The sequence below is a fragment of the Pantherophis guttatus genome, chromosome 2 (assembly GCF_059756535.1).
Source record: "Pantherophis guttatus breed Tessera chromosome 2, ASM5975653v1, whole genome shotgun sequence".
Classification (NCBI taxonomy): domain Eukaryota; kingdom Metazoa; phylum Chordata; class Lepidosauria; order Squamata; family Colubridae; genus Pantherophis; species Pantherophis guttatus.
In genome coordinates this window covers 218,941,613-218,968,264 of record NC_142064.1, presented here as the reverse complement: position 1 = coordinate 218,968,264, position 26,652 = coordinate 218,941,613, and the positions used below count along the sequence as shown (strand labels likewise).

Here is a 26,652-nt window from a genome sequence, read left to right as displayed (position 1 = left end):
TGAAGTGGGGTAAGTCGAGGACTATACATTTGAATGGTTGCTAAACAGGGGAGTTCTTAAGAAAGGACTACCTGCACTGAGGCTAATGCTAATGAAGAGTTGTTATCATTATTAGATAAATGCCTCTTATCTGTTAGCACTCTCTGGCAGGATCGCTTTGTTCCAAACCTCATGAAGGGAAGAGAATAGACTAGGGGTGAAATGCTCCCGGTTCGGACCGGGTCATCCGATCTCGTAGTGATGGCAGCGGGTGGTTCGGAGAACCAGTAGCAAAAATCCCTGCACCTCTCCCCGCCACACATGCCCAGCTGAGCCGCACAATCATCAGTGGCTTTTTTCTTCGGCTGAAAAAATGATTTTAAAAGTAAAAAAAAAAAAAGCCTCTGAAAGGTTTTTCTTTTAAAAGCAAAAATAAAGCTTTTAAAAGAAAATAAAAGCCTCTGATGATTAGGCAACTCAACTGGGATTGTCCGAGCCTTTTAAAAGCATTTTTTTACAATCTCTTTGGCCGAAGAGGTTGAAGAAAAAATGCTTTTAAAAGTAAAAAAAAAAAAAGTTGGCCACGCCCATTCAGTCACATTACCTCCCCCACCAAGCCACGCCCACAGAACCGGTAATAACAAATTTTACATTTCACCGCTGGAATAGGCAATGGAACTCTGATAGATCTGCACCACAGTAAATCCCTCTCTTGTAACACAGACACAAAGTCACAAACTAAGCAGAAAATTAAAGGACAAGAGTTGGGGATAGATAAGTAACTTTATTGCAGTACCAGCATCTCTAATAATGACAAAAACAGCTTCTAAAGAGTCTGAAAGTCTAGCTATATTACACGCATTTGCCAAGGTTTAAATTCTGAGTTGATTTCTCCAGCCCTTTCCTTGTAAAGGACTGCTTGAAGGCCATTTCCCTTCGGACTGCTGTGGAGCTGTTGATGGCATCAGTGCTGTGTTTGGATGGCCCAAGCTCTTCATCCCATCTTACCAGCTCCAATCCTAGGATCGCAATTCTTTAGCCCAGACATTTAAATTGTTTGCACATTCTTACAGTTGTCACTGCAGTCATGAAACCAACCAGGATTTTTGCAGTGCTCTTGAGATTTCTGGCTTAGTTAAGCTTTTTGAACCCTACATAACAAAAACAAAGAAAAAGGTATCACAAAGATTAGTTTTTAAATTACTTATTAATATATGTTTGTAGAAATGCAGCAAAGATGAACATCTAGATATGCATTTAATAATCATTTCACTTAGGTGGGGTTTGTGCTGCTCTAAACTGAGATTTGTGTTGCCAAAGATTACAGAATAAACCTTGTTGGATCCAGTTCTGGTCACAATGATATAAAAAGAGCTGTGGCCTTGGAAAGAGTGCAGAGAAGAGCAACAAAGCTAGTAAAGGGTCTGGAAGCTAAATCCTATGATGATGGTTAGATATGTTTAGTGCCATGATGGCGAACCTATGGCACACGTACCACAGGTAGCACACAGAGCCATATCTGTGGGCATGCGAGCATTGCCCTAGTTCAGCACCGGTGCGCATGCATGCACCGGCCAGCTGATTTTTGGGCCTTCCGGGCCCATTGGAAATCGGGAAACGGGCTCTTTCCAGCCTCCGGAGGGCCTCCAGGGTGTGTGTGTGAGGAAGGCCATTTTAACCCTCCCCAGGCTCCAAGAAAGCCTCTGGAGCCCAGGGAGGGCGAAAAACAGGCCTACTGAGCCCACCGTGCCATCGCATGCCAAAAGCGGAGGTCGCGCGGGGGTCGTGTGTGAATGCAGAAGGTGGAGCGCATTGAATTATGGGTGTGGGCATGTGTGCGCGCGACAACCCCCCCCGCTCCCCTTGCTTTTGGCACACAACAGCAAAAAGGTTAGCCATCACTGGTCTAGCGTATGGAAGAGAACGATTATGGGAGATATAATAACAGTCTCCCAGTTCTTGAGGGACTGTCACAGAGGAAAAGGGGTCAATCTATTTTCCAAAACACTAGAGGACAGGGCAAGAAGTAATGGGTGGAAGATCGTTAAAGAGAGCTCCAGCTTAGAACTAAGGAGAAATTTCCTAGCAGTGACAGCAATCAACCAATAGAACAGCTTGCCTTCAGAAGTTGTGGGTGCTCCATCACTGGACAACCATTTGTTTGGAATGGTAGGGGTGTGAGCAGTGGGTTGGACTAAGAACAGTAGTCCCCAACTTTTCTGGCTTCACGGACCAGTGGCAGAGAGCAAGGGGAAGGGTATGGTTCCCTTGCATGTGCAATGAAGTTTCATGTGCTCACCTATCACTTGCGCAACCTAGTTACCAACAATCTGTGGACTGGTCCTGGTCTGTGGACCTGAAGTTAGGAACCCCTGGACTAGAAGTCCTCCAAGGTACTTATCAACTCTATTAATCTATGTTCTATGATTTGCACAAGCAACTACTGTATTTTTCAGAGTATAAGACACACTTTTTCCCCCCTAAAAGAGGGTAAAAATTTGGGTGCATCTTATTCACCAAATGTAGCCCTGCCCACCCGCCAGCCCTCGGAAAATGGAGCACACAGAGGCGGCAATAGGCTACGGCCATGATGGCAAACCTATGGCACGTGTGCCACAGGTGGCACACATAGCCATATCAGTGGGCATGCCAGCTCAGCTCTGGCGTGCATGCGTACACCAGCCAGCTGATTTTCGGGCCTTCTGGGTCCATCAGAAGTAGGGAAACAGGCTGTTTCCTGCCTCCAGAGGGCCTGGTGGGGGGAAGGCCCGTTTTTCTTTCTCACCTGGCTCCAAATCCTCTCTGTGCATCTGGGAAGGGCGAAAACAGCCTTTTCCACTCCCTCGGAGGCCCTCCAAAGGCCTGAAACAGCCCATTTCCCAACTCCCGGTGGGACAGGAAGTGATGTTTTTTGCTGTCCCCAGCCTCCAGAGACTCCTAGAGAGGCTGAATCAGCTGATTTTTGAGAGGCCAATCCAACCGACAATCAGCTGCTTGTGCTAATCAGGCTGTGCTGAAGCTTTAGCTGAAGCTGCAGCTGAAACGGTCTGTTTGCTGTTTGCTGCAAGGAGGCAAATTGCTGGGAGGCAGAAGCAGATTTTTTTTTCTTGTTTTCCTCCCCAAAAAAGGTAGGTGCATCTAATAGTCCAGAGCATCATATACTCCAAAAAATACAGTAAGCATAAACCATGGTTTATAAACCAGTTTATAAAGAGTGGCTTTCTTTACAAATGAGGTAAATCCAATCCAAACAAGTCATATTTGGCTTAGACAAAATGGGGGTCCCTGACAGTGGAGACCTTTTTTGTCAACATGACCTTGAAAGTTGCACAGGGTTTCAAAAAGAAACAATTTTAAAAAAATAGAATTACCAGGCATTCTGATTCTTTGGATAAGGGGGACAAAAGATTCCAGGATACTTCGAATGCGTTGCCCTAGGAGAAAAGAAACAAGAAATCCGCTGTCAGAAAAGCAACCAAGTAGGTAATTAATATATCTGACCATTACAGGTCGAGTTATTGAAGAATTGCTTATTTCCATCATAGTGACATCTTAAATAATGAATATAAGGCAGCTTGATTTACTAGTGCACAAATTAATACAAATGGAAACACTCACAAAGGCCAAAATATATTCCTGTTGTTTCTAGGGTTGCAAAGGTCATCAAGCCAATTCCAGTAGAAATTGTCCAGTCTACAGAAAGAAAGAATGATATCATATTTTGCTCTCTCTTTCTCCATGTAAAATCAATAGATTGTAATGTTCACTTACTGTTATATTTATAATAGCAGACTAATAACATTCCAACAGCAAAACAAAGAATGACAAAATGGAAGAATTCATCTGAAAAAAAGAAAGAAGAAAATATTCAAGGCTGTAATTTAATGGCTGTAATTTCATATATTTTCATGAAAATGAAGATCTAATATTGGAAGTTGTATGCAAACATACAGTGTGTGCGTTTTGTATGTGTATACATATGCATACACATACATGCATACACACACACTCATAAACACATCTAGATATATATGCATAATATGAATATTTTTATAACTTAAACAGCAGTTTCCCCCAGAGTCAGTAAGGAAAATACTTTCCCATGTACATTAAGCAGAAAAGAACTTGAGTCAAGTTCTCAAGATTACATGTTATGGGAGAAGGAAGCATATTCTGTTTACACACTGGTAGGTAGCCTGACCTGTAAACTTATTAAAAATAGGATATTTGCTGATCAATTTGAGGGACTGCCTCTCCCTGGTTATATCAACCTGCTCCATTAAATCTGGCAGAGCGGGCATGTTGCGTGTTTCACTGGCAAGGGACAAAGCATTTGAAGGATCACAGGGGATGTGCCTTCTCTGCTGTGTCATCTGCCTTATGGAATATCCTTCCCCCTGCCCCCCCAAATTAAATTGACCCCATCCTTTTGGATATTCTGAATGGTCCCCAAGACCTGTTTATGTCATCAGATTTGGTCTCTATTGTTGAGGTAGCCATTTTTATTCCTCTGGTTGTCTAGGATTTGTATGTTTGGTTCTCTATGATGTTTATTGATACGAATTTTTACATCTGTGGTTTTTAACATTGTTCTTTTTATCTCATTGCTGTGTGCTGCCCAGAGTTGTTTTTAGTGGGATCAATAGCTATATAAAATTTTATTACTAAAATAAATAAATAAAATTTGCTGAAAGTTTTCAGGTTAAAAAACCTAATTATGGTTATTTAGTTAGAGGAAAAAACATCTTTATATGGATATGATTTGCACCTTATCTATGTTAATGTTGTGTATAGGGAAAATACAAGATATGAATGTTCTTTTTTTTATTATTTATTTAGTTATGCCAGTCAAGGATAGAAATCTAAACATCTGGGCTTAAGCCTTTCCTCACAGAGAGAAGAATGTGTGATTTAAGTTTGTGATCAGTTATATTCTTACCATCTTTCCGAATCCTTGGAATCCACCATCTTGAGTGATAGACACCATCGTCAAACACTGTGGGAAATGAAATTCAAATTAAAATCTATGGTTTGGCAAGCCCCCCCCCCACAAAGCCCCTTTAACTCAATTAAGGCATCGAAGCTGACAAATATCTGTTTACCCTCAAGCATTGGATAGGGACAATGTGCTACATTACATTAAAGATGCTGCTTTTATCAAGTAGGCTCCACTCCTTGGACTTTCTAATATGAGGAGGAGAACTATTGTTAAGAACTGCTTTAGAATTTCAGATGCCAGTGAAGTCAAGGCAGCAACTGAACCTTTCTAGTGGCCTCTATCAATTACTGACTCTTCCTCTTCCTATAAATCAGGAGGATGCATAGTGCTCCCCTGACTAACTAGCCTGAATAGGTGGCGCAGTGGCTAAGACACTGAGCTTGTCAATCAGAAAGGTCGGCAGTTCGGCGGTTCAAATCCCTAATACAGGTCTCCTGCGTGAGCAGGGGGTTGGACTAAATGACCTCCAAGGTCCCTTCCAATTCTGTTACTGTTATTTTGTCCAACTGGATGAACAGCATTAAGAACAAACTTCTATATTTCCTTTCTCTGCACAGAGATGGGAAATCAGAGAATTTGTCTCATCAACTATTCCTTTGGAGGAGCCATTATTTGAGATACATACAATATATTTGTTTTTTCAAAAATGATGTCCCTTTTGATGAGAAACCACCAGCCAAGGGTGCTTAGGTTTTCATATCTTTGACAAATAAGTAACATATGATTACAAATGAAACATACATATTGTTCAGAAGAAAACGTATAGGATTTTAAACAGCTATATTTACCAACTGCAGGTGTTCCTTCTGTTCCTTCTGCTCTTGATATTTCTGATAAATAACAAGTTTGCATTTTAAAAAGGCATTTTTTTATTCAAAAAGGAATTCATGTATGCATAATATGTTTATTACAATAGAGCGGAGGAGCGGAAAATGGTAGTTCTCCCAGCTGACTTGAGATATTTGAAGTAAGACCATATGCATTTTGGTTCACATAAGTAAGAAATAAAGAAAGATTTTGAGAAATTGCTGAAGGTCTGCGACAGATCAAGAAGGATTCCTATTATTGTTAGAGATCATATTGGAGTTTGTGATATTCAGTTGTGTTCTATTTCCTGTTTTCTTAAATAAAACGTATTTAATATTCACTGTAATGAATGAATTCTAAATATCATTATAACATTAAACAAAAACCTTAGGCTAGCCAGAATTCTTGTGCTGGATTGTCATAAACTTTCTTTAGCTCTGAAACACACACTTTCTTAAGCTCAGAACCTTTAGTTTTAAATGTATGACTATTTAGAGTTCAAAAATCTAGGCTTTTCCTTAAAAAAAACAACTGTTTAGAACCCATAAGTCTGATTTGTTTAGAATATGTGTGTGCCAAGAACGTGTGGGTTATATACCTTAGAAAGTCTTTTTCAACTACATAAGATTTGATAATTGTGAGGTTATCACTTTTGTATCACTTTTCACTTTCACATCACTTTTCTTGTTTATCACCCTGTTGTGACTGTAATTCATTGACTCCAACAATTATATTATCTTTTAAAAGATGAAAAAACCAAACAAAATAAAACCTTTGTTGCAGTGGCCACTAGCAGATTAACACCAGACCAATAATAAAGCAGAAAACAATACACAAATCAGGGAATTACCAAGGAGAAAACCACGCACCAACTAGAGGTGGGTTTCAGCAGGTTCTGACCAGTTCTGGAGAACCAGTAGCGGAAAGTTTGAGTAGTTCGGAGAACCGGTAAATACCACCTCTGGCTGGCCCCGCCCCCATCTATTCTCTGCCTCCCGAGTCCCAGCTGATTAGAAGGAAATGGGGATTTTGCAGTAACCTTCCCCTGGAGTGGGCTGGGAATGGAGATTTTACAGTATCCTTCCCCTGCCATGCCCACCAAGCCATGCCCAAAGAACCAGTAGTAAAAAAAAGTTGAAACCCACCATTGACACTAACCAACACTGGCAGGGCAAGCTACTGCATATAAACAGAAAGCAACCCCCACCCTCATTAACACTGATGATGTTATCTAATCTGATAATGAAATGTATGCAATCGAACAACTAACCTCACAATACCCTAAGAACTCCACAAGGAGCAACGACAGACTTGAAAAAAATATAAATAAGCTTAACTTAAACACAATTAATGAACTTTAATTAATAATTGTAGTCCAGTACTTCTAGAAGGTTGGGGCAAAGTTGCACTGAGTATCTTTCCAGAACCACATCCCTGCAGGAGATTCAATGCTGAACCTTTGAGGTTCCTGGCTGTCTTCCAGCTTGTTTTGCTACTTGCTTATTGCACAGGCAGAGGGAGCAGGAAACCAGGGAAGCCAAGAGAATTCTCTTCCAAATGCCTTCATTTGTTCTCTTAGTCTCTCAATATGCCAACTAGGTCAGGAGGAGACAGGAGATGCATGAAAATGTTCAATGCCAAGGTGGCAGAGAGGAGAAAAAATGATTGGGTTTACATTTTTTTCCCCTTTCCATTCATTCATGTCTGATTTTCAGGATTCCTGCAATTTTCTTGGCAAGGTTTTTCAGAAGCAGTTTGTCATTGCCTCCTTCTTAGGGCTGAGCAAAAGTGACTGGCCCAAGGTCACTCAGATGGCTCTGTGCCCAAGTTGGGATTAGAACTCATGACCTGATGCTTTAACCACTACCCCACTGATTCTCCACCTAGAAGCCCTCAGATTCTATAACAAAAAACAGAGTTTCTGATGTGAGCCTCATACCTGTTTCAGAATATGGAATAATTTCACTGGACAGATCTAAAATGACAAAAATATACAAAATTGACAAATTAATGCGTATTTGTTCAAAATTGTTCCAACTCATGCTGGTATTAAAAGATGGAAATTTTTCAAACAAGGAAAATTCGAGAAGTAGCAGAAAGATTTTCAAATAAATGAAGCTGCGTTATTCCAATCCTCCTTCATTATTGTTGGTTTACTCTTTAATTTTCCTGAATCTTCAAAAGGCGAGCCCTCGAGATGACAAAGAAAAAAAATCTGGCCTGTTTTCAGAGAAATGAGGCCCATTTGCGGAATTGCTTGCTGGAAAAGGCTGATTTGAAAACAAAGAAAAATGATTTCTTGAGGGCAGCAGCCATCTGGACTTGCCAAAAAGATTTCTCCCTCAGTAGGGCTACTGGGGGCCAGATTCTGGAAAGGGAAAGAGGGAATGGGGTCTGGGACATGCAGAAAGAGATGGAAATTCTGGGACCTGATGAACTTATGCGGGTGTTAGACTTTTCTGCCGTTTTCAGAAAGTGTGTGTGTGTGTGTGTGTGTGTGTGTGTGTGTGTGTGTGTGAGAGAGAGAGAGAGAGAGAGAGAGAGAGAGAGAGAGAGAGAGAGAGTAAACATGTATTACTGTGTGTGTGTGTGAACAACTATTAATTTAGTGACCGTTCAGTTACAACAGCACTGAAAAAGTAACATATGACTATTTTCCAAGCTCATGACCATTATAATATCCCCATGGTCACATGATGAGGCCCTTGGCAATTGGCATGTACTTATGACAGTTGCACTGTCCTGGAGTCCATTTGCAACTTTCCCAGCTGGCTTCCGACAAGCAAAGTCAATGTCAAATTTGTTTAACAATCGCATGATTCACTTAACCCCTGCAGTGATTTACTTAACAACGGTTAAGACAAATGGTTGTAAAATAAGCACAACTCAGTTAACAACTGTCTCACATAGCAATGGAGATTCTGGGCTCAGTTGTGGTCCCAAGTCAATGATTACCTGTATTTTCGCACACACACATTATCTCTGCAGAAATGATGGGCACTTAGTTTTCGACACAAGCAACTGCCTGAAAAGGAACAGACTGTTCTTTTCTGTGGTTAATCACAGCAGGAAACCAGCAGCTCACAATATATTGCTCAAAAGGGAAGAGAATCCACTGTTGCTTGTTCCATCTTCCCAGTCTCGTTGCTTGTGACTTTTGATTTGGAGGTGAAAAGAGTTTAGGCTTACACTTAGATTTTAACTTAGACTTAAACTTAGACTCCAAATGATAGTACTAAAAAATTGCTGTGTTCCAACTGCAAGGAGCTGTTTGTTGATTTGATACTGTGAGGAAGGAAGTTTGGATCACTTTTCTCTGTCCTTGTTCAAACCTGCCCTCTGGGAAAGGCAGAAAGACAGATGAACATCAAAAAATCTGCTCCGCAATCTGTGAGCTAAAAATGCCCATTAGGTCTCTCAGGCCTGGCTCCTGGTAACATAAACATATTGAGCAGTTAAATTTTATCACTGGAGATTTTTAAGAGGAGACTGGACAGCCATTTGACCGGAATAGTATAAGGTCTCCTGCCTGAACAAGGGGTTGGGCTACAAGATCTCCAAGATCCCTTCCAACTCTGTTATTCTGTATTTTACCTTGTTGGGGACTCTCTGTTAACTCCCCCAAAGAACTTGCATCCTCATTTTCTTCTTGCATTTCTGCTTTTTTATTCTGTTTTGCTTTCCTGCCTTTGAAATGATGAAAAGAAAAAAAAATACATTTAAGAATTTACTTATCATGAAGCAAGATGGAAGATGTGCGGTTTTACATACCTGCAACAGCTGCTAGCAACAGGCTTGACCAAATGTTAACATTGCTCTGATTTCTTGCTAAGGTTGACTATATTTTTTTCAGGATTTTACATTTTGAATGACGTAGGATATCCTTAAGCAGTGATTAAGGGTAGACAACCTTCCTCAGACCATAGATGAAGAAGGCAATTTTTAAATTTTAGTAAGGAAATGCAATTCATGCGAATATACTTTACCATTTTCTTCCTTTGTTACATTAAAATTACACTTTTGGAAGAGTTCTGGGTATTGGACTCAAGGCTTTGGGCCTTAGGCTGTACTTTTTTTTTTTTCTTCCCTGAAGTTGACTACAAAAATCAAAAGCCACTCTGTAATTTTTAGAGTCTACAAAAATGGACATCAGTGTAATAAAACCATAGGAAACACACCCATTGGTTTCACTCATTTACTGTGCAAAAGCCACGGATGACTGAACTCACTTATATTTAGATTGGACCTGCAGATTTGTAATACTGCTGATATCTCTAAATTCAAAAGCAATTTTTCGTATGACTTTAAGTGTTGACCTGTCCAGAGAGTGATTTACATCCTAACACGCATGTGCGGGGGAACCTTTACCTTATTTACATCCAAATCAGGAATGTCTAAATCTAGAGTTTCAATGGTGTGTCAAGCTATTATCATAGCAACCTGACTCAAACTATGTTTTAAAATAGCCTTCCCTTCCAAATGCTTCTGGAAGATAATGCCGAAACTAAATGGGTGTGTGCTTTTTGGAAGTGTTCATTTTAGCAAAACTCAGTATATAAAGTCTGCCTACTTACTATCTAGCCTACTATCTTTGTACGAATATTTAAGGAATGTGTGTAATTGCACCGGTAGGTGGTTAATTCAAAAACATAAACAGTTCTATTTGTTCCCAAACCAGTTTCTAATAATTCTGTACTGCTTGTGTTAGTTACCTTTCTGTTTTGGTTTTTGAGACGAAGCCACAGAATCTGAAGTATCCATTGTAGTGCTCTAAAAACAGAAAGAGAGTTTACAGAAGTCCTTCAGTTCTTTTTCATTCCCCTTAACAGCAATACAGGACAATAATCTTGATTATTGCAATAATCAGACCAAGAATTCTCTTGTGTTCTTTAGTGCTACATGAAGCTACTCTGAAACATTGATTAGGGATTTGGATTATGTGTGCTCTTCCATTAAGAATTTAGACTATTTTGGCTTCTTTTTTCTTATACTGATAGTCCTTGACTTATAACAGTTTATTTAGTGACCAAAGTTACAACGGCACTGAAAAAAGTGAATTATGACCATTTTCCACACTTATGACCATTGCAATAGTTTCCCATGGCCAATTGACAATTGACTCATATTTATGACAGTTGCAGTGTCCCAGGATCATGTGATCCCCTTTTGAGACCTTCTGACAAGCAACGTCAATGGGGGAACCAGACTCACTTAACAACCATGTTACTAATTTAACAACTGCAGTGATTCACTTAATAACTGTGGCATGAAAAGTCATAAAATGGGGCAAAATTCACTTAAATGTTTCACTTAGCAACAAAAATGTTGTGCTCAATTGTGGTCGTAAATTGAGGACTACCTGTGTAATTGCTTTTGTATGTAGAAAGTCAATGGGCTATCAAATGAAGACTACAGTCCTACTTATCTGGGAACAAGAGCCAATTAAATCAGGAAAGTTTATATTGAGTGCAAATTTATTAGAATTGTTTGACCATATGTGAACTGAAAATGCTTTTAGACATCTTTCGGACAGTCCCATGAAGGAACCCCGTTCATGAGATTGTCCATAACTAATGCATTAGGTTTTGTTTTTTTTCTAAATGATCTATTTTCATCCTACCAAGTGATAGGAAATATTTATTGTACAAAATAAGTTGTGTGTGAATCTATTTTATTATAGAGGTGCAGTATTTTCAAACGAAAAACTGTGAGCATGAAGCAAAAACTTCATGCTCACAGTTTTTCACTTGAAAATACTGCACCTCTATAATTAAATAGATTCACACACAACTTATTTTGCAAAACCTCAGAAAGAAAATCTGCAATAGCTGAATAAGCAAATTAACCAGTAATGCTATTGTGTATATTTTCTTATGTTATGGGAATAATCTGTTGGCGTTGCTGTTTAAAGACAAACTCTTAAACACTATATGAAAGACATATAGAGAGCTAGTGAATAATCCTTGTTGGAGCTATAAGAAGTGGGTGTATATCTTTCTGTGTCAGAGTATCAATCATAGAGCAAATATGGGGTGGGGTGGGTGGGGTGCAGCAAGTCACAACCAAGTTATGGATGTTGTGAGACATGTTGTTCCAGGCCACCTGACTCCTAACTATGAGTCCCAATGCATGACCTCTGACACAGGCCACAGGGAAGTGACTGTGGATTGAGATTGAGATTGAAAGGAAAACAATAGTTACACTTTCACCTTCCTGTCAAGAGAAATGGTGGCCTTTTTAAAAAATTGTTTTCAGTTATAGTTAGTTTGGATCTATTTGCTTCTTTTCTGTTCTTTGAAGGCAGTTGTTCCTGATTAAGAAAAACACATTTTCAGAACCAGGTCTTATTTAATAGTGTCAATGTTCACCTTTGACCAGAGGATTTTAGGCAGAGGTGGGTTTCAGCAGGTTCTGACCAGTTCTGGAGAACTGGTAGCGGAAATTTTGAGTAGTTCAGAGAACCGGTAGTGAAAATTCTGACTGGCCCCGCCCCCATCTATTCTCTGCCTCCCAAGTCCCAGCTGATTGGGAGGAAATGGGGATTTTGCAGGAACCTTCCCCTGGATTGGGGACAGAATGGAGATTTTACAGTATCCTTCCCCTGCCACGCCCACCAAGCCACTCCCACCAAGCCATGCCATGCCCACCAAGCCACACCCACAGAACCAGTAGTAAAAAAATTTGAAACCGACCACTGATTTTAGGTCTAGAATTTAGACACCTCTCCAGGGGTGTATGAAGATGCTAATTCCTAAGGAAAGAACCAGAAGCAAATTTGTAACAAGCTGGGATCATTTTTATCTTTTAAAAATTTTATAGCACATTTGATTATTTTTTTAGTAGCTTTCTCTCTGCTCCTGTGTGAGGGACTATCATAAAATATCAGATATCAGTTGGAACAGCTGTTGCGAACTTGACATTCTCCAGATGTGCTGGAATTCAAGCCTTCTGTAGTGGGATTGAGCTGGAAGTACAGACCTTAGCAGACCAATTACAGGAAAGAAAGGTAAGGCTGAAATTCCCTGCCATTGTTCACCAGTTATAATTGAGAACTGAGGACAAGCATACAATTCAACACACAAGGCAGTTTCTCTTCACATTTATATTGGTATGATTTATAAAAATAATAAAAGTGGGATGAAGGAAGGAAGGAAAGAGACAGAAAGAAAAGAAAAGAAAAGTTGGAGTCTCAAGAGGTCTGATTACATAGTCAACAGTCTGTTGGATCCATTATGGTGATAACAGATATTTAGTCAGAAGTGAAACATTTCTGTCTCAGAGGCTATTTTCCCACAAGTGTCTTAAGGTGTCTTTGTAGCAGCAAGCAGTCATTTGTGATGCAATATGAAATCTGCCCCTATCTAGGGTCGCTTTGACTCTAGAAGATTCTTTATATCGCTACTGGGGAAATACCCAAAGTGGTTCTTTTAACTTGCTGAAGAACCTGTAGTAGAATCTGGATTGTAGTGGAATCTGACTAGGTGGCTCAGTGGCTAAGACACTGAGCTTGTCGATCAGAAAGGTTGGCAGTTCGGTGGTTCGAATCCCTGTACTAGGGATTCGAACCACCGAACTGCCAACCTTTCTGATCGGGGGGTTGGACTAGATGACCTCCAAGGTCCCTTCCAACTCTGTTACTGTTAAATGCATGTACTGTACCATCAGTTCTTCCAAAGAAACTATCAACCAACAATACCACTGTCTCCTATGCTCTAAAATAAGGATCGCCTTAAGCTGAACATGATCCTGGATGACTGTATCTATACATTGTTCTTGGCACTGTTACTTTATGCCTTATTCTTTGGTGTTTTTTCAACTTTTCTTTCTTTTCCTTCTTTCCTCCCTCCTTCTTTCTTTCTTTCTTTCTTCCTTCCTTCCTTTTTCTTTCTTCTTTCTCTTTCTCTCTCTCCTTTTTTCTTTCTTTCTCTCTCTTTCTCTTTTTCTTCCTCTTTCTTTCTTTCTTTCTTTCTTTCTTTCTATCTTTCTTTCTTTCTTTCTTTCTTCTCCCTGATAAGGCAACTCTGGACAGTATACATTCTTGTTTCATTTCTGAAATCAGCAACATCATCTAGGCCTTCTCTGAATTTTACTCAGTTAGTCTTGATTGAACCCATGAATCCAGACCTTGCATTTAATACAGCTTCCATCTCATGTACTTTAGAGGAAGAAAGGAGGTAGTGTTGGGTGTTATGAGCAAGCTTGAATACTCAGAGCAACACATTCATCTGTTTCATATAATATTGTTCGCTATGCCTGGCTGAAGCTAAATATTGCTTTGCATCTAAACAGAGGTCTCTAGCACAACTATCACATGGCAAATCAGGAATCACCATTTAAAAATAATTAATCTGTCCACATTTAAAAGTGATAACTCTTTCAAAAATGATAAATCTAACCATCTTTTAAATAATAAATCTGACACTTTTTAAAAATGATAACTCTTTTTAAAATGATTAATCTGTTCTATCCTTAGGATTGGTGACAGGTAATAAATCCTGTTGTTGATTTACTGACCCTTTTCCTAAGACATTGATGCAACATAATTGACTTTAATTTGTTGATAACTGCTAAATTTGTTGTTGCAATCCATCAGGAAAGAGAGGTGCATACAGTATATTTCTGGACTAGTGATATTTTAAAATGTGTGAAAACTTTGTCTGAAAAAGCTAGTTGTTTTAAAAACAAAGTATAGGTTTTTTTTTAAGTAGACTACTAATTGTATGAAATATTAAACTTTTTATAATGTATTACAATTGATCAAATACTTTTCCAAATAAAAATATTGAATATATTTTTTTACTTTTTGTAGTTTCCTTGAGAGAAGATGTACATACAATCCTTCCAAATTTTGGATGGTTTCTCTTTATGTTCCTTGTCCAGTATTTATAATTTTCTCTTTGAAATTCTATTGTTTTTTTTAAAAAGCAATTATCTTCTTCAGAAAAAGAAGGACTGACATGCAGAATCAAATAATGGTATTGTGTTTATAATGAAACAAACACATCCTCATCATCTATAGAGCATAAGGAGATTTAATATATGGTAACACCTAAGGTTGATATTATATGAAAAGCACTGTAGTTCCATTTATTCCATGATGAATTATGTTTCAAATTAATAGCAATAGCAATTAGACTTGTATACCACTTCACAGGGCTTTTACAGCCCTCTCTAAACGGTTTACAGAGTTAGCATATTGCCCCCAACAATCTGGGTCCTTATTTTACTCACCTTGGAAGGATGGAAGGCTGAGTCAACCTTGAGCCTGGTGAGACTCGAACTGCCAAACTGCAGTCAGCAGAAATAGCCTACAGTACTGCATTCTAACCACTGCGCCACTGTGGCTCCTAATAATAATGCTGTATATGTCAGTGTTTTAAACCTGTATTTATTTCTGAGGTTTCCCTATTCCAGACAACTGGAGGGGTGGGGAAATAATCCTAAAAAACAATAAAAAGAAATTTCCATGCATCTGTATAAACCGCCATGGTAGAATCGCAACTTATAAGGAATCCATAAGCACCCCAACCCAAGACATGAGAGAACACCCAAGTTTTCTAAGACTTCTGGAACATCATCATCATGGGAACAAATGGATCTCTGAGGAGACTTTATTTCAGAGGACAAGGACATGACAGAGAAGGCAAAGTCCTCTTCACTCCAGAAGGCCATAGAACCATGGCAGCTAAATACTCCTTTTGGGTTATAAAGGTATCAGTAGAAGACTATATAAATAGCTCAGAGTTGAATTGTGAAGTCCTTGGTGCTTTCTGAACTTGGTGGTTTGCTTGCAGACATTTTGGTACCAGATTAGCTAGCAATGAAGATGTTACCAAGTCTGGTAACAAAATGCCTGCAAGCAAACATTCATGGTTAGAAATCCATGGTTATTAAGATACTTGCTGCTGAGCTGATCCCACTGTGGATAGACCCTAGACTGCTCATTCAGCTGCCTGCTTACTCCCTGGCGGCTAATTGAGAAAGCTGAGTGCTATTGCCAGCCCCTTATAGGTAACAAGTTGGTTAATTTGATTAACCAACTTGTTACATATGGGATCGCCATATGTAAATAATCAAATTATTTACATATGGCGATCCCAAGGTTACAAAATGCTTTATCAGCTAGTGATCTATTTATTTGCGGGGCAGGGCGGGTGTTCTCACCAGGAAACTATGAGTTCTAGTCCTATCTTAGACAAAGATATCTGGGTGACTTTGGACCAGAGAGTCTTTCTCCACCCTGGCAAGAAGGCCAAGGGCAAACCACTTCCATACAATATTGCCAAGAAAACTGCAAGGACTTGTCTACAGTGACTGAAAGGCATGCCCATACATGCGTGCCCACACACACAAAAACCCAATACATTTATTTTTCCTACTTTTTTTCCTCTTATTGTCAATTTGATTTAATTGATTTGGCTTTAATTTTTGGCTATAACCCAGTTTGGTTGACCAGAAAATATATAAGGAAACAGAAATGAGATAAGCCATAGGTTTTATGGGAGATGCTAAGAGGTGTGTCAGAATAGGGATCAAACTACCTGACATCTGATGCGAGGGGTTCCAGAATGGCACCTTCACTTTTGCTTTGAAATGGTTACTACCCCCTAAAATTTGAGGCTTATCTACTTTGCAGGTTTATACCACTTTGGCTTTGACTGGCTCTGTTTGCAATTTAATAAACAATAATTTGTTTAATCATGGGTCACAGTAAGACATTCTTTACTTAAATATGACACACTGAGTAACATTCAGTTAACTGGATTTTAGACACAGTAAATATGCTACATTGTATTAGCCATGATTAACTGGTATATGTTACAATGGCTGGATTCACATATCATACTACACTAAAAGCAAATAAATGTGGCACCTGAATCTGGCCACTGCCTTTGATTATTGCTGGAATCCTTGAAAATTTATCTTTCTGTGGGAGTCAAAATGAGATGATAAAAAAGCACAATTTATTTTCTTCCAGAGCTACAAGTTCTATTGATTCAAAACAATTTTAAATACGGTAGCTTTAAAACATGGAACATGGAGACTTGCCAGATATGTTGTTTCCCCTTAGGTAGACTGTGAAAAATCAGCACAACAGATTTCCATTAAACCTTAGTTTCCTTCCCTGAGATCAAAGCAGATGAATTTGGAACTTTTCTTAATTTAACAGGAGTCACATAACAGAAGAAGAGATTAACCAAATTGGCTTTACTGAAGACAAAGGTAGATACACTAGCATAGTATTTAATAAGGAGAACAAAAGCTTTAATCAGGTTAGAAATCACTTACCAAGAGAAAATTTAGGCTTCCATCAGGGGATCATTCAAATATCCAGAGCCAAATAAAAGTTTGTTTAAAATAGTAACACAGAAGGCTAATAAACTCCCAGAAGAAACATCCCTTAAACAAATCTTTCTGGTCTGATTAGTTATACTCCTCTTCCTGCTAGTCTATTTGACCGGATTTAGTTATTACTCATAGGTTTTGTTACGAATTGCAAAAGCTGTATGCTAATAGGCTCATGTTAATTTTATTTAAATTTAACTGTTGCATAATAATGTAGTGTTACAGTCATGTAATGTAATTCTTTCCTGCTTATGTTTAATGTTGCTCCAGAAGAGAATAATGTGTTACTGAGTAGCTGAAATTCTGGAAAATTTTTAAACATCTTCTGATTGAGAACCTCAATCTTTCTGACTCTTCTAATGTCCAAAATTTCAGATACCAAGAATATGTTTGCCATCTGCTTAAAATTATCCTTAGACCAAATAACTATAGAACAGGGATGGGGAACTATGGACCTTTTATAAGTTATGGACTTCAACTCCCAGAATTCCTGAGCCATGCTGGCTCAGGAATTCTGGGAGTTGAAGTCCACAAGTCATAAAGGGCCATAGCTCCCCACCTCTGCTATAGAACATTTAAAAGTGTATTTAGCAGATGACCATCCCAAATTTAGAGCTTTAAATTCCCCTATAATAATCCTTGGAAGTTCCTATTTCATAACAGGCATTATTTCTCAACATTCTCATGAACATCTAGTCAGTGGTGAGATTCAGCCAGTTCGCACCACTTTGGGAGAACCGGTTGTTAACTTTCTGAGCAGTTTGGCAAACTGGTTGTTTGAAGAAATCATTAGGGCAGAGAACCGGTTGTTAAATTACTTGAATCCCACCACTGCATCTAGTGCTACAAAATAAAGATTGCATTCTATTCTAGTTAACTCATTACCCCATACATGTCTTCATCAGGAGTGACACACATAATTACTTCTAATGCTTTGGCATTCACAGAATGCAGTTCTTTGCAACTTTAAAGCAAGGAGCCGTACCTGCATCTAAGTATATGTATGTGTTAGATATGCCTTGTGCAGAGCAGCCTTTCAACAGAGCAGAAAAGATTATTATAGATAGCAGACACATTTTAAGACATCTTCCTATCTTTTCTCTATGCAGGCTATAAGAAAATGGCTTGTTTCTAAACATCAATATGATAGTTAGATTTGTACTCTACTTGCAAATAAATAAATCTGTGTTTCCCTATCTAATATTTCAATAGGAGAAGATTCTTCTGGCTGGCTGTGGGAGGTACAATGCAGTGGTGGGTTTCAAATTTTTTTACTACTGGTTCTGTGGGCGTGGCTTGGTGGGTGTGGCTTGGTGGGCGTGACAGGGGAAGGATACTGTAAAATCTCCATTTCCACCCCACTCCAGGGGAAGGTTACTGCAAAATCCTCATTTCCTCCCGATCAGCTGGGACTTGGGAGGCAGAGAATAGATGGGGGCGGGGCCAGTCAGAATTTTTACTATGGTTCTTCGAACTACTCAAAATTTCCGCTACCGGTTCTCCAGAACTGGTCAGAACCTGCTGAAACCCACCTCTGGTACAATGCTAGTATGACAATGTCAGCAAAGCCAACCAGGCAGAAGGCAAGAGGGCATCATTCCACAGACAGCAGTCATGCGGTCCAAGTCTCAAGAATTGTGCGAGCTTTCTGTCTGTTCACAGATTTGTCGCAAGTAATAATTATTTTACTATGATTGCAAGAGGTGTTAAGTATTCCATATAGTTTGGCTGTCCAGACTATTTCCATTGGCCAGTTGTACAATTGGGTTTTTTTGCTTTTCCTATCTTGCCAACTTTGGTATGTTGCTTCAATCCATTCAAGATTTCATTTTCTTTATAATCAGAGTGTTTGTAGCATCACAATTCAAGAACTAAGCTAGTTATTTATTTATTTTATCATATTTGTATACCGCCCTACTCCCGGAGGACTCAGGGCGGTGAACAGCCAAGATAAAAATACAAATAACATACAAAAGTTAAAAACTATTAAAAATAGATTAAATAATTTGGGCTCAAAAAACAAATTTAAGACCTCCAATTTATGTAAAACATTTAAAACCCAATTTAAAAGGGAGAGTTAGGCCAGACCAGCCTGTTGGAATAAAAACGTTTTTATATAATTGGATATATAAAATATATCTAATTATATAATAGTTATATAATGACTCCTGCTGAGTCTACGGACTCTTGTTTCTAGTGATTCTTGCCATCTTTTAAAAGGTAAAAGTTTTCCCTGGCCAATTGTTTCTGACTCCTGAAGGTGGTGCTTATCTCCATTTCTTACCCGGGAGAGCCAGCGTTGTCTGAAGACATTTCTGTGGTCATGTTACCAGCATGATTATGCCTAGGTGCACGAAACCTTCCCACTGAAGTGGTACCTATTTATCTACTTGCACTTGCATGCTGTTGAACTGTTAGGTGAGCAAGAGTTGAGGCAAGTATCAGGAGCTCACCTCCATCATGCGCTTGCCTCTTGAACCCAGGCTGTCAGTTTTCTCTGACCTTAATTATAACTTGCAATTGTCTCCAAGGACAATTAGATTAATCTCTTGGATCCTATAGAGAAGATGACAAAATGTGGGCTGGACTGTGTTCTTCATTAGATGGGCACAGTACTTGTTGAACTATTACACACATATCAGCTCTGTATTGAGCTGGGGAAAGCATTATATGGTAAATTATTCTGAAAGGTTACTATCAGCAGTAGACATAAAAAGATCCAGTAAACTTGGTGGATAACAAGTTGATTATGAACCAACAGTGTCATATTGTTACCCCAAAAAAAGAGCAAATACAATTCTAGGATGTATTAACTGAAATTCAGTATCAAGATGAAGAGAAAACATTCTCTCTAGTCTATCTAGTTCATATCATTTTATTGAATATTTTATTGCATCCAGTTCTGGACAATACATTTTAAGAAGCATTTTGACAGACCAGAGCACATCCAAAGGAAAGCATGACAAGAGCTTGAAAACAAAAACTTATAAGGGATATTTGGAACTATTGAGCATATTCAGTCTGGGGGAAGAAAAAAAAAACTATGGCTAGATATGATCGCTTTCTTCAATTATCCAAAGGATTGTCCTGTAGAAGGCAGAATTGTGCACTGTTTTTCCAGAAGACAACTGTACAAGGAACAATGGATAGAAATGACAAGGCAGTTAGATTTCAGCTGGAAAATTTTCTTCGCTGTCAGAGCTGTTCAACAAAGGAATGGACTGCCTCTGGAGGTGACGGATTCTTCTTTGCTGAAGGTTTTTCAGCAGAGGTGAGATAGCCAGCCTATTAAATATTCCATTTAGCTCACTACAGGCAGTCACTCAAACCAAACCCAACATATTTTTGCCTGTGATCTTTGATGATGTGATTCCAATCAATCTATTTCAGTAGAGAGTCTTCACTCTTTCACATCAGGGAGTCACTCATCACTTGCCAAACCTCCAATTATTAAAGAGGCAGCAATAGGGTTTCTGTGCTATTACAGAATAAGCCTACTATTCTATAAGATGCCCATGTCTAGCAGCAGATAGCTATTTTACTTAATGGTTGAGTTTGTAGACTATGCTGTAAACCATGCTTTAAGATGAATCAAGTAGTTCATTCAGTACATCATTCATTTATCAAATAAACTATAAACAAACCAAAGTTTAGCATGATATGCAATATCAGAACAATACATTCATCAGAAAAAATAGTATATAGAGAGTAGAGAGTAATGAAGGTGAGTTTGACAAACGTATGCATATTGCTACCTAGACAAAGGATTGTTTTAGATCTAACTTTTGGAGAGAGTGGTGCCTTGTAACTCAAAATAGCCTTAAAGAAATTATTTGAATCCATGGCAGGTTTCAGGCCTCTATGTAGTATAGAAACTGCATTGGTCACACTTGTGGATCGTCTATATCCATAGCAGAATTAAGACAATGTAATCCTCTTGGTCCTTCTTGAGCTCTCAACAATTTTCAGTACAATCAATTGTGGTGTCCTTCTGGAATCTCTCTAATCATCTTAGGCAGTGGCATCTCTCTGCAATAATTTTTCTTTTTTCTGAAGTGGCAACTGGGGAAAGGTGGTTCCCTCCAGAGACTTCTACTCTTTCCTTCCCCCACTTCTCTTTAATTAAAAAAGCTGGGGAGAGGAGTCATCCATTGGCACAAGGTCCAATGATACACATGAGTAGATGGTATGGATACTCAGCTACTGTGTTTCCCTGAAAATACAACCTATCCCAAAAATAAGCCCTAGTTTTTTACACGTGCACCAAACATAAGCCCTACCTCAAAAATAAGCCCTAGTTAAGACCCCACCTACTCCACCCCACCATCTGGTTGTATGACGTGGGGCTAGGCTTAAAAATCAAGCTAGGACAGGGGTGGGGGGTATGAGCCATGCGATCTCTGGCTGCGAGCAGCCGCAGAAGTCAAGCAGCAGTGCAACAGGTGTCCAGGGTATGGGAGGCCTGGCTGCAATGGTCCTAAGGGAAGTGGGTAAGACATCCCATGAAAATAAGACCTGGTACTTATTTTGGGGCCCAAAAGAAAATAAAAACAGGTCTTATTTTCACAGAAACGTGGTATATATCTCAGTTCCAGATCAAACTGATTGAAAAATGGCCAATGTCTGGACTCTTTCAGGTACTAGATGTGGAAGAATAGATTCAAACATAATCCTTACAAGATGGAGTGGTTTTGGATTTGTGGGCTTAATAATTTCAAAGAAATACCATTTGTGAGCCTGAATGGAGTTGTATCTCCACCTTTAGAGGTGATTCACAATCTGGTGTTTCTCCTGAACTCACACATCTTGCTTAATGAGTGGGAGGTAGCTATTACCAGGAGTACATTCACACACTTACAGCTAGTGCATTAAATACAGCCATTACTGCCTTGGGAAGCCCTGTTCACAGTCATTCCTTTTCTTAATCATCTCCTTTTTGGATTATTTAACGCACTTTATATGGGACTATCCTTGAATAAAACAAATGAACAATATAGCTTGATCTAGACCCAAGTGCCTTCTTATGTTGTGACAGTAGTAATTGGCAGAGACTGGTTCAGGACAGACATTTCTTCAACTGTGAATCCTTTCCATTTCTGATTCCAACATGGTAATTTATGGGGCTAATTTAAATTGCATATGCAGATCTAATTTTAAACATGAGATGAATAGATCACTAGTGATACCTATGTGACATAGTCAGGAGGACATAAGGATGTCATGAAAATGCACATGTTGTCCCCAGGCTTTATGTAGGTAACTGCCTGTCTCACATCCTGTTTTCTCAATATCAGTGATGCTTCAACATTTGCTTGGGTTCTAGATTTCAAATGATGATAATTTCCCAAAATCATGTCATTATAACCTTAATTATCCATTGTAATTATCCATCTTAATTATCGCATACCAAGGAAACAAATTGGAACACATGGAAAGGCTCAAAATACATACCCACAAGTTTATTTTGCCGTGAGCAGAAAATTTTATTCAATCATTACTCACCATACAGCCTACCACACAGCCTAGCATATAGACACAATACATGCATGAACAATATAGTGTGCAATGCCAAGCTAGAATAAACTTCTACTGGAATAGTCTACACACCAGGGCGGGAAATCTTTGCGTACTTTACTTGTAAATTATTGCTCATATTTTAATAGTATCTTAAAGGTATCTTTATTATTTAGACACAGTTGGGGAACAGCTCTTCATTCACTCATTCAGAGTTTTCTCTGTTGCTTTTTGATGAAAAAATCCCAAAAAGGATAGGAGAGATTCAAGTACAAAGACACAGTGGGTCAGGCAGCATATATCTGTTATTCTTATTATTGTGCCACAAACATTTGGTGTGCTCCACACATAAGAAAAGAATAAGACTTTGATTGCACTTTTATGGCTGCCCTCTTGACTTTTAGACTAACCTGCAGATACCCCTGTTTTGAAAGCAAAATACAGTGAAGTAAGTAAATAAATAAATATTTTTTAAAATGGAAAGGAGGGAGGGAGGCAGGGGTGAAATGCTCCCGGATCGGGCCGGATCACCTGGTCCGGTAGCGATCTTGGCCGTTGGTTCGGCAATCCGGTAGTGATGGCGGAGCAAAACTCCGCCACCTACCCAGGTGTCATTCCTTCCTGGTTTTAACCAAGAAGTAATGTGTTTTTTACTTTTGTGCATGTGCAGAAGGTCTGTGCATGCACGCTTCCGAACCGGTAAGGAAGGTAAGTAGATTTTACCCCTGGAGGGAGGGAGGGAGCGAGGAAGGAAGGAAGGAAGGAAGGAAGGAAGGAAGGAAGGAAGGAAGGAAGGAAGGAGGGAGGGAGGGAGGGAGGGAGGGAGGGAGGGAGGAGTAACAGTTTTTGTGATCTTGAATATCAATTTTCTGGATTTATAGCTTTATCAGATTTGGTGGTCTGCAATAATTTCTGAAAAAATGTTAAGAGAAAAGACAATCTAGTAGCTAATCCACAGAAGGAAGTTTCAAAGTCTGGATCTGAAAGAAAGAGCCAGCTTTCATAGAGCTAATAACCATGTTCCAGATGGCCAAATAGAACCAACATTTGTTTGGGTCACATTTTAATCAATCATCTAATCTATTTATTAGAATCCTAGTTTCCCATCTGCAGCGATGTTTAAGATAAATAACAAAAAATTAAACTAAAGTAAAAAAGAAAATTAAATACCATTCAGACATCATGTAAAATGCACATTAGTCTGTACAAAAATTGAAAAGATGGTGCTTTGCAGAGCATACAAGCAAAAGCAAAATGCCTCTTTTGGAAAGTGCAACAATTCTTTTCTTCGCATGGCTCTCACAGCTGCTTTGCAAACTGTCCTATTTATCTTCAGAGATGTGTTATATTCGTACAACAGGAGAAGCCATAAACCAAACAAACCACATAGTGAGTTAGGGTGACATACAAATCCTGCCCATATATTGCAGCCATCTAAATAGACTATATTCAAGAAAGATGCAGCTCCGGCTAAATCTGGAGGTGTCTTCTTAAATGTAACTTTTGAGGCACTGAGTAGTTTAGTAGTTCTTTAGTCCTCCATGAAGATAGTTTCTCTCAGAAAAAGAAAAGAAAGCAAGAATAAAAAGTCTAGCTTGCAATTATTGTGTGTGTATGCGGGGGGGGGGGGATTTCAGCTAATATTATTCTGCCAAAAAGGAGGTCATTCCCTTTATGCTACATTAAAACTGCAATCTGCTTTCAACATTCCTTAGGCTTCCCAGTTCACAAACTGTTTGCCATTTCATTCTTTAGATCAAAAGGACGGTTCTAGGCTCCTTCTCCTCAGCTAATGGGGTAGAGCAGGGGTCTCCAATCTTGGCAACTTTAAGACTTGTGGACTTCAACTCCCAGTACCCAGCAAAGCTGGCTGAGGAATTCTGGGAGTTGAAGTCTACAAGTCTTAAAGTTGCCAAGATTGGAGACCTTTGGGGTAGAATCATGACCACAGACCAACAACAGGTAAGGTTAAAACTAGAAGCAGAAATGAAAATTACTACAGTAATCACTTTTAGGTTTAGTGTTGTATGTGAGCCTTATCAAAAGTGTTTTTATGGTCGTATAGTCTAATATTATTTTTCTTGTAGGTTGGGGGAATAAGACCAGAGTGGTTCAGTGGTTCAATATATTGAATATTAAATAATATAGATTGCCTTGGCATGCAAAGGACGGCACATGTGCCTCGTTGCTTCAGGGAGCAAGATTGGTTTTTAGCCTATTTTGATAAATAGAGCCAAATGACAGTTCAAGCCATGTCACAGTTTAAAGAAAATAATGCTGAAAACATTATTAGGGGGGAAAAAAATCTAAACCAGAGATACTATTTCTTAATTTACTTTTTTAATGTTTGGAAAACCTCAGTGTGTAGACAGTCACACAGGTTTGTTAAAGCCATGTAGAATTTTGCTGAATTTTATACTGAAAATACAGCCTTGAAATATGAGAACCACAAAAAGTCAAAAAAAAAAAAATCTGCAAGAAAATTGTGTCTGCTGGAGTACATTAATTTCCTTATTTTATCACAGAAGTATGTATGATTTCAGGTTTTCTTTAATGCTCCTAAAGCATCGTACAATAGGCTTACAAAAAAGACAATGATCCTTCAATAAGTTTTTGATTGACAAGTTAAGTTAATCTAGCCTTCCAAGGAACAGAAATGAATATCAAGAGGTTCTTCTGTTGCTCTATCAGATTGTGCACATTAGATACGGGAATTTCTTCACTGCTTCCCAGGTAATATTCAAACAAATATTTTTATCAGCCCAATGTCCGTTTCAACCTTCCTCACCTTGCTCTCATTCAACATTGTTCAACAATATCTCACTGTCACTAGGTAACACAAATGTCACAACACAAGGGAGCAACGAAGACTAATGCAAGGTTGCAAAAGGATTGGGAAGCATGCAGGCACCTCATCCTTGTGAAGCTACACTAAGAAGGTCATGCTGTAGTCTTTCTTTTTAGAAGAACTAACCAGAGTTTCAGCAGGGGGCAGCATCAGACTGACCTTCTGTAAGTTTAGAAGCTATGCAAGGTTGGGCCAGAAGAGGATTTGGATGGAATTGTCAGGAAAGAACAGGGCTGCAGGGTAGACTTTGAAATAGGGAAAAAAAACATGCACAAGGAGGCAGTAGTGAGCTACTTTTATGTCCTTTGCATGACAGCTTCATGAAGTTACCAGGATTGAACCTTATCTCATAGGAGACTTATGTCCTAACTTTTAAAAAAAGTACCACATTGTAATAGCTTCATGTACTTTCTGCAATGATTAAGACATTATAATTGTCTCTCAGAGGGACGAAAAGATGCAAAAGGAAATCAGAACCAGAAAACATGTCTTGCTGTTGCCTACTGTAGGTAGTTCTGGTTCTTGCTCCATGACTCACTGATTCAATTGACTATATCTAGAAATCTTTCCTGGCTCTTGTTGCATTACAAAGATGTTTCTTGTTTGCATAGTAAACTCAAAGGGAGAAAGAACCCTCCTTGCTCAATGTCTCAGAGGGAGAGAAAGACCAGGTGGAAAGAAGGTCTTTTAAAACCTTCCAGGGAGTCATCAATTCTCGAATTGAGTATTTGATTGATTGATTGATTATGCTATCCCTCTCACTGATAAGGAAACTTTGGGCAGCTTACAAAAATGTAAATATAGAAACAATTACAATTACAACACTATATAAAAACTAGAACCAAGGAGATAGAAGGCATGGGGATAAGATCTAAGAAGATAAGATCTTCTCAGCCCATCAACTACTTCCCGTGGTTTTTACATTTTTAAATATAAGGGAATGTAGAAAATCAGGAGTTGTACAGCATCTTAATGTCTCAGAGGTTTCCATGGATGATAGTCTACTTTATCAGATTTCTAGTAGAGGACCTCTTTCTACGCAATCGATTGTTCCCTGGGAAGGATGAAGAAGAGAAAAAGCCAAGGGTGGGGAGGTCAGCACCATGAGATGGAATGACTTTAAAAGATAGAACAGAGGGACAACATTAATCATAAAGAA

At 38.9% G+C, this 26,652-nt stretch overlaps 1 protein-coding gene across 3 annotated transcripts; it reads right to left on the bottom strand.

The window, feature by feature from the left end:
- Positions 1-743: 743 nt before the first annotated feature.
- On the bottom strand, positions 744-17,252 carry TMEM40 (transmembrane protein 40). Of its 3 annotated transcripts, XM_034437262.3 has the most exons (11): positions 17,075-17,252; positions 15,017-15,225; positions 10,498-10,555; positions 9,380-9,472; positions 7,725-7,760; positions 5,767-5,808; positions 4,919-4,975; positions 3,751-3,822; positions 3,598-3,672; positions 3,351-3,413; positions 744-1,130 (listed from the first exon to the last, which is right to left on the bottom strand). In XM_034437262.3, exons 3-11 carry the CDS (start codon positions 10,544-10,546, stop codon positions 1,111-1,113), a joined length of 507 nt encoding a protein of 168 aa, XP_034293153.1. In that variant the 5' UTR covers positions 10,547-10,555; positions 15,017-15,225; positions 17,075-17,252; the 3' UTR covers positions 744-1,110. The 3 variants fall into 3 exon arrangements, with proteins under 3 accessions (XP_034293153.1, XP_060544313.1, XP_087743963.1); XM_060688330.2 differs by lacking the exon at positions 15,017-15,225 and having other exon boundaries at positions 10,498-10,553; XM_087887837.1 differs by lacking the exons at positions 15,017-15,225; positions 17,075-17,252 and adding an exon at positions 12,478-12,498 and having other exon boundaries at positions 10,498-10,553.
- Positions 17,253-26,652: the final 9,400 nt, after the last annotated feature.